Source organism: Sander lucioperca, chromosome 19, assembly GCF_008315115.2.
Source record: "Sander lucioperca isolate FBNREF2018 chromosome 19, SLUC_FBN_1.2, whole genome shotgun sequence".
Lineage (NCBI taxonomy): Eukaryota > Metazoa > Chordata > Actinopteri > Perciformes > Percidae > Sander > Sander lucioperca.
Window position 1 is genome coordinate 15,166,053 of NC_050191.1, and position 9,118 is coordinate 15,175,170.

The window sequence follows — 9,118 nt, forward strand, 5'->3', positions numbered from 1 at the left end:
GTGTACAGAGCGGAGGAGCCCCCACCAGGTAACCCATTTACTCGTGTTTACGTGGAACTCAGGCAGCGTTTGAGGCCACTGGGCTAGGGCTGAACGAGTTTTGAAAATAATCTAATTACGAGTTTTTTCACCAGTATTGCGATTTAATATGCGATTATTTTTTATGCTCTTTGTCTTCTGTATTATTCAAAAAAGACAAACATTAAATCATTGTATAGTATGAACAACACAAGATTAGATAGATTAAACTAACTGGTCTTTCCTGGAGGCCAGGCCTGGATGTGATGTTGAAATTAGGTGATGCGTGAATTTATATGAATGACATCTATTATTTAACTACTTCAGTCCCAGTAGTATACTGAGCACTGACCGCCTGGTGTAAACATTCATATGAAAGTCAAAAACTAATCACACAAACTAAAGTGCAGATTGCAGAAATATAAAAACAGATATGTGGCTTTACCTCACTTAGTAGTATTTAGATGCTTTCTCTGCGGAGTGCAGACTGATTTGCTCTCACGAGTCACGTGACCAAATCGCAGCCTTTGCGATTAGGAAATAGCGTTTTAACATATCGCGATATTATTGCAAATGCGATTAATCGTTCAGCCCTACACTGGACCGAGTGCACGCCCTACGTCATATTGAACTTGTACCTCTGGTCCCCAGTTATTCGTGCCGGACGCTGCTGGCTTATTACTACGTCACCAACCAGAGTCTGGGGGAGGCGGCCTTGTTGGCCCGGCTGTCCAGCAGAGGGGGGCTGATGGGGGCCGGCCTGCAGCTCCGTGCCGCCTCCACTGCCATCACGTTGATCGGTAAGAAACCACACCAACGCTCTTCTCGCTGTTTTCTGTTTTTGTTGCTTTGTTGGCATTTAACCCTGCTGTTGACCTCGGGTCAAATCTGACCCGTTCAAAAAAACGTTCTGTCTCAGAACTATGACCAAACAACGCTGAAAAAAGTCACAAATGTTGGAAAAAAGCCCCTAAAACGCAGAAGAAAAATCAACTAAAACATAGGCTGTGTCTCAAAGCGTCTACCTGCACACTTCAAACACTTAGTTTTAAGTGGATAGTGGAGAGACTGAAATGGTCAAACGGTCAAAACGTTCGGTGAACTTTTTGACCGTTTTTAGCATTGACATATATATAATGGACCAGCAGGTCCCGTGTCTCTGGACGGAGACCAGTGAAGTCTCTTTCCCGGTGATGGCTGAGCGTTACTGAGCAGCCTCCAACTGAGCTTGAAGACGTAGATGTGACGTGAGCAACCTGTCTGAAAGTTGGAAGTCTTCTGGTAGCTGTGCCAAGAGAAATCTCAATCATTCCCAATCTAGCAGAGACGGAGAGCGTAGGTATATGTAAGGAGATAACATAGACACAGGCTAATTATTGATCACTAAAATGATAGTTAACATTAGTAATTAAACTTAAACAGCTAATGGAAGTCCAAACTGCCTGAGAGCTTCTCCTGTACTATACGGTAATTCCTCTACTATGAGACAGTAAGTCTCGTGGTTATGACCCAATCGTTAGCCTATTTTTATAAAAACGTCTGCTACGGAGCCATAACGTGAGGTACAAGGTAATGGAGCCTTTTATACATTGTCGTGTTTCTTTAGAAATAAACAACGGACAAATAGAGTCTTTAAACTCTTCAGATGTAAAGTTATTCTCTGTCAAAGTGACGTCAAAATGAATGGCAGTCAATGGGATGCTAACGGGAGGTGATGGCTTGGTAGCATCAAAATGGCGCCATAGGAGCTACGCGGTCCGAGGAGAAGCTGACCCTCTTGGGTTTTAACATAAGTGTTCCTTTTGGGACAATACTAACCATCGACAGTGGACTACAGCAGGAAGTGGTCAGTGACCATTAGCAGTGGACTACAGCAGGAAGTGGTCAATGACCATTAGCAGTGGACTACAGCAGGAAGTGGTCAGTGACCATTAGCAGTGGACTACAGCAGGAAGTGGTCAATGACCATTAGCAGTGGACTACAACAGGAAGTGGTCAGTGACCATTAGCAGTGGACTGATGGAAGTATGCGGACTGAGACACAGCCTTATATTTTTTTCAAACGCTGAAAAAAGTGACCAAAGAAATCGGAAAAAGTGATTTAAAAAACCATCAAAAACATCGCCAAAGGTGACAAAAACTTTTTTTTAAATAGTGACATAAAAATTGGAAAAAGCACCAAAAAAATTGTTAAAAAATTGACAAAAACATAATTAAAAAACTCCAAAAAAGTGACAAAAAAAATTGCATGAAATCGACAAAAAATGTTGAGAAAAGTGTAGAAAAAGAACAATTAAATGTTGAAATTTCGACCGTGAAAAACACGAAGTTGCAGGTCGATGGGAAGGCCACACAAGGATTATTATGACCTTTTTGCCATTTTTTCTGTGTTTTTTTTAACGCTTTCTGGATATTTTGTTGCAGCTTTCGACATTTTTTACACTTTTTTGTTTAACCGTGAAATTATAACTTCAGTGTTCCTTTTATTTAATTTTTTTGTTTTACAGAAAACTGTCCGGAGGAGAATCTGCTCCACTACCGCTGGCCGGCGAGCCGACCGATGGTCACTCGGCAGCTGCCCTGCTTCCCCAACAAGGACCAGAGCAGCTCCAGGACCTGGTAACACACACACACACACACACACACACACACACACACACACACACACACACACACACACACACACACACACACACACACACAGAGACAGACAGACAGACAGACAGACAGACAGACACACACAGAGACACACACACACACAGAGACACACACACACACACAGAGACACACACACACACACACACACACACACACACACACACAGACACACACACACACACACACACAGACACACACACAGACACACACACAGACACACACACACACACACAGACACACACACACACAGAGACACACACACACACACAGACACACACACACACACACACAGAGACACACACAGACACACACACAGACACACACACACACACACACACACACACACACACACACACACACACACACACACACACACACACACACACACACACAACCCTAACCCATTTCACAGTTGGAAACAGTAAAGCAACACGTCTTCATCCACCCTCTCTCTCTCTCTCTCTCTCTCTCTCTCTCTCTCTCTCTCTCTCTCTCTCTCTCTCTCTCTCTCTCTGTCTCTCTCTCTGTATCTCTCTCTCTCTCTCTCTGTCTCTCTCTATCTATCTCTCTCTCTATCTCTAGCATCTCTCTATACTATCGTCTACTCTCTCTGCTCTATCTCTCTCTGATCATCTCCTCTCTCTATCTCTCTCTCTCTATCTCTCTCTATCATCTGTATCTCTCTCTGTCTCTGCTATCTCTATGTCTCTCTCTTCTCTCCTCTATATCTCTACTCGTCTCTGTCTTCTCTCTCTGCTCTCTTCTCTCTCTCTTCTTCTCTCTGTCTCTCTCTCTCTCTCTGTCTCTCTCTCTCTCCTCTCTCCATCTCTCTCTCTATCTTCTCTCTCTCATCTATCTCTCTCTCTCTATCTCCCTACCTACCCTCGTCTATCTCTCTCATCACTCCCTACCCTCCCACCTCTATCTCTCTGTCTCTCCCTCCACTCATCCCTCTCTCTGTCTCTCTCCTCCCATCCCTCCCTCTCTCCTCCTTCTCTCTCTCTCTCTCTCTCTCTGTCTCTCTCCCTCCTACTCCCTCCTCTCTCTCTCTCTCTCCTCTCTCTGTCTCTCCCTCTCTCTCTCTCTCTCTGTCTCTCTCTCTCTCTCTCTCTCTCTCTCTCTCTCTCTCTCTCTCTCTCTCTCCCTCCCTCCCTCTCTGTCTCTCTCCCTCCCTCCCTCCCCTCCTCTCCCTCTCTCTGTCTCAGTTTGATCAGTCATCAGAACTTCTCCTCCTTCTGGTCACCTGCAGACGTCGGTAACTGCACGGACATCAACACCATCCAGGTGTTGGCAGGTACGCTATGCTTGGCTCAGCTTGACTCAGATCGGCTCAGATCGGCTCAGCTTGGCTCAGATCGGCCTGTCGGCCTGACAGGATTTAGAAACCTCTCCTCTCAGAGCGTTTGCTTCGACGTGACACCAACGGATGTCAAACGTTAGACAATAAAATAAGGAATAATGATATTATTCTCGAGGGTTCTGACCGGGTCAGTGTAACGCTGATCAGTTCAATTCTCTAAGCACAAACAGACATTTGGAAAAACTGAAAAATGGGTTAAAATATCCAATTTTTCATTTTTTTTCCGCCTTGACAAATTAAAAAATATTTGATCTTTAAACTGTTTTTTCCAATTTTCTGATTTTATTCAGAGGATCAGAAATTTAGAAAATTACAAAATTGCGTCTGAGCTCCAATTATTAAATACTGCCATGGTGTTCTCTCCCTCGTTCTGCACCTCTGACCCCAAAATCTATCAGTTTGGTTTTTTTGGTCCATATGCAGTTAATGACCTGCATATTCCACAAAGTAGAGGGAGAGAGAATTAACCTGACTCCAGATGGATCGCTTCCCATTTGCTCGGCATATCCATCTGGGAACTTTCTGTTGGAGAACTTTTGGGAAGGGGCTAAAATCCTGGTTAGCTGATTGGATAAACCATCTGTCTATCACCACCTGTTGGTGATGGACGGGCCAAATCAACCAATCAGATCAACGATATATCAAACTCTTGCCGAAACCAGTCGGGAGAAGAGCAAACACATCTTTTCCTCTGAGAAAAGCCTCCAGTGCCGTTAGCTCTTCTTTCTATGAAGGAATACTTTCTTATTCGGATAAAACTTGCGCGGTAGCTACGCTCATCTCATCCGTGGAAGCCGCCACGTTCGCCTCAAAACCAACGCTTATTCATTTAAATTACTTATTATGAGGTTTCTGATTGTGTGTCTTTGTTAATGTAAGCTACCTTAATGTTAGCCATGTAATATAGTGTAATATATAACTTTGTTTTCAAGATATTTCTCTATTTGCTTGGTTTGTTATTGTTTTTATTTAATTATATGTGTAGTTTTTTGTTTTTGTTACTTAGTTTTGTTGGCAGATATTGTTGCATGTATTTTATTTTATTTTTATTTATATTTTTTTTTTTATTTCTTTTTGTATATGTTATGAAATGTTTTAATATTGTTTGACTAAATGTAGTGTTGGACCGCAGGAAGACTAGCTGGTCGTCAAGGCGTCAGCTAATGGGGATCCTTAATAAACTAAACTAAAATGCTGATTGGTCGGTCGTTTGGCGAACGGCTCCAAATCTTCTCTGTCTCAAGATGCCAGACTGATCTGCGAGTGGAAAACTGGAGCTCGCCAGATCAGGACGGTCTCACGAGGCTAGGAGAGAATACCATCGCAGTATTTAATAATTGGCGCTCAGACGCAATTTTGTAATTTTCTAAATTTCTGATCCTCTGAATAAAATCAGAAAATTTGAAAAACAGTTTAAAGATCCAATTTTTTAATTTGTCAAGACGGAAAAAAATGAAAAATTGGATATTTTAACCCATTTCTCTGTTTTTCCAAATGTCCATTTGTGCTTAGAGAATTGAACTGATAAGCGTTACACTGACCTGACAGCTCCTCACTTCATTTAACAAAAAGTTTGTTGAGAGATAGAAGATTTCAGAACATAGTCTGTGTGTCCGCTGTCATCTGTTCATCATGTGTTTTTCGGCAGAATATGCCGCTGAGGTGGCTGTGCAGCTTTTTGATTTTTAAATATTGATTGCTAACATTTTAAGCGAGAAATAGGCCGTGCATGGCCTCATGTTTGAGGCTTTTGTCACCATTTTTGACATATTTTCGACACATTTTTCCACGTTTTTTTAATGCTTTTTTTCGGACTTTTTTCCAACATGTTTGTCTCTTTTTTGCAGATTTTCCGAAGCTTTTTGATGCTATTTTTGACATATTTGTCTCTTTGTTTGTTTTTTTTCTGCCATTTCCAAAGTTTAACTTTGACATATTGAGATATATAAGATATTTTAACTAAATATGTGTCCTCTGTTTGTGCTGAATCATTTTTGTTTTTTTTATGCAGAAAATGCGGCTGAGGTGGCGGAGCAGCTCGCCGACATCACCAACAGCGAGCTGTCCAACAAAGAGGTGGGAACAGACCATAATAATCATCATTTATAATAATAATAGTAATCAATGTGTTGGCACCTGTTCATGCATGAACTGTATAAGGCAGCACAGTTTAGATGTATGCAAACTAAGTGTGTATTTACTATGTACTGTATGTATACTGTATATAAGTGTATATCATTTTCTTCAGTATTTTTGTGTGTGTGTGTGTCTCTGTGTGTGTCTGTGTGTGTGTGTCTGTCTGTCTGTCTGTCTGTCTGTCTGTGTGTGTGTGTGTGTGTGTGTGTGTGTGTGTGTGTGTGTGTGTGTGTGTGTGTGAGTGTGAGAATGTATTTTGTGTTTTGGTATTTTCTGTATAAATGTCTTAAGGACCCCATCGAAAAATGAGATGATTCATCTTAAGGAGGTTTATCCTTCTAATAAATACTCTTTATAAACACACACACACACACACACACACACACACACACACACACACACACACACACACACAGGGACACACACATACATACACACACAAACTTACAGACACACACACACACAGACACACACACACACACACACACACCACATACACACACACGCACACACACACACACACACACACACACCACATACACACACATGCACACACACAGACACAGACAGACACACACACACACGCGCATATACAGACACACACACACACACACAGACACAGACAGACACACACATACACACATACACAAGCGCACACAGACACACACGCGCACACACACATACACACACACACACACACGCGCACACACACGCACACACACACACACAGACACACAGACACACACACACACACACACACACACACACACACAGGGACACACACATACATACAAACACAAACTTACAGACACACACACACACACACACACACACAGACATACACACGCACACACACACACACACACACACACACACAGACACACACACACCACATACACACACATGCACACACAGACACAGACAGACACACACACACACACGCGCATATACAGACACACACACACACACACACACACACACACACAGACACACAGACACAGACAGACACACACATACACACACTGACAGCCCCGTGTGCCCGTCTATGTCTGCAGGTGTCTGAGGTGGTGTCCAAGGTGAATCAGCTGGTGAACGTGGCGAAGATCAACCGCACGTTGGCGTCCACCGTCATCAACATCATCTCCAACGTCATGACCGCCTCGCAGATGCTGCTCCCCGCTACTTCCAAAGAGTACGAGGCTCCGTGTTCTGCTGTACTCTACTGTCAAATAGTGTCTGTGTGTGTGTGTGTGTGTCTGTGTGTGTGTGTGTGTGTGTGTGTGTGTGTGTGTGTGTGTGTGTGTGTGTGTGTGTGTGTGTGTGTGTGTGTGTGTGTATTAAAGCTGGTGTGTGATGTCCCCTCAGAGCTCTGGAGACCGTGGACGACTTGGTTCAGAAGATTGAGTTTGAGGGTCCGTCCATCAGCATCACGTCCAGACACCTGGCGCTGGGCATCTCCACCCTCAACACCACCCAGTTCACCGGGGCGTCCTTCAGCGCCTTCAACTCCACCCACCCACAGGTAACTAACTCCACCCGCCCACAGGTAACTCCTCCCGCCCACAGGTAACTAACTCCACCCGCCCACAGGTAACTCCACCCGCCCACAGGTAACTCCTCCCACCCACAGGTAACTCCTCCCACCCACCTACAGGTAACTAACTCCACCCACCCACAAGTAACTCCTCCCACCCACAGGTAACTCCTCCCACCCACCTACAGGTAACTAACTCCACCCACCCACAAGTAACTCCTCCCACCCACAGGTAACTCCTCCCACCCACAGGTAACTAACTCCACCCACCCACAGGTATCTAACTCCACCCGCCCACTGGTAACTCCTCCCACCCACAGGTATCTAACTCCACCCGCCCACTGGTAACTCCTCCCACCCACAGGTAACTAACTCCACCCGCCCACAGGTAACTCCTCCCACCCACAGGTAACTAACTCCACCCACCCACAGGTATCTAACTCCCCCCCACTGGTAACTCCCCCACCCACAGGTATCTAACGCCACCCGCCCACTGGTAACTCCTCTCACCCACAGGTAACTAACTCCACCCGCCCACAGGTAACTCCTCCCACCCACAGGTAACTAACTCCACCCACCCACAGGTAACTAACTCCACCCGCCCACTGGTAACTCCACCCACCCACAGGTAACTAACTCCACCCGCCCACAGGTAACTCCACCCACCCACAGGTAACTCCTCCCACCCACAGGTAACTCCTCCACCCCCACCTACAGGTAACTAACTCCACCCACCCACAGGTAACTAACTCCACCCACCCACAGGTAACTAACTCCACCCGCCCACAGGTAACTCCTCCCACCCACAGGTAACTCCTCCCACCCACCCACAGGTAACTAACTCCACCCGCCCACTGGTAACTCCTCCCACCCACAGGTAACTCCTCCCACCCACCCACAGGTAACTAACTCCACCCGCCCACTGGTAACTCCTCCCACCCACAGGTAACTCCTCCCACCCACCCACAGGTAACTAACTCCTCCCAACCATCAGGTAACTCCTCCCACCCACAGGTAACTAACTCCTCCCACCCACAGGTAACTAACTCCTCCCACCCACAGGTAACTCAAACACAGTTATTTTATAGCCAGCTCTACTGTATTTCCTCTCTCCCTTTCCTCTCCTAATTTCCTTAATCCATTCCTTCCTTTGTTTCTTCTTTAATTCATTTCATTCTTCCTCTCACCTTTTCACTGCTTGTCTCCCCCCTCCCTCTCTCTACCTCTCCCCCTCTCTCTCTCTCTCCCTCTCCCCCTCTCTCTCTCTCCCTCTCCCCCTCTCTCTCTCCCTCTCTCTCTCTCTCCCCTCCCCTCCCCAGGTTGACTTTAACTCAGAGAGGGAGAACCCTCTGGGTCAGGTGACCCTCCCTGCCTCTCTGCTGTCGGGCGTCTCTCTGAGTGAAGCCGATCGA

At 45.4% G+C, this 9,118-nt stretch overlaps 1 protein-coding gene across 1 annotated transcript in view; it reads left to right on the forward strand.

Moving 5' to 3' along the window:
• The first annotated feature begins 671 nt into the window (after positions 1-671).
• The window catches only part of LOC116045397 (adhesion G-protein coupled receptor G6), a 48,165-nt gene continuing 39,718 nt past the window's right edge, over positions 672-9,118 (forward strand). Inside the window, exons 1-7 of the mRNA XM_035995684.1 lie at positions 672-818; positions 2,526-2,637; positions 3,882-3,970; positions 6,048-6,112; positions 7,228-7,364; positions 7,538-7,694; positions 9,026-9,118. The exon at positions 9,026-9,118 is cut by the window's right edge and continues 54 nt beyond it. Of these exons, the coding sequence (XP_035851577.1) occupies positions 767-818; positions 2,526-2,637; positions 3,882-3,970; positions 6,048-6,112; positions 7,228-7,364; positions 7,538-7,694; positions 9,026-9,118 (705 nt within the window). The 5' untranslated portion in view covers positions 672-766. The remainder of the gene's footprint in view (positions 819-2,525; positions 2,638-3,881; positions 3,971-6,047; positions 6,113-7,227; positions 7,365-7,537; positions 7,695-9,025) is intronic.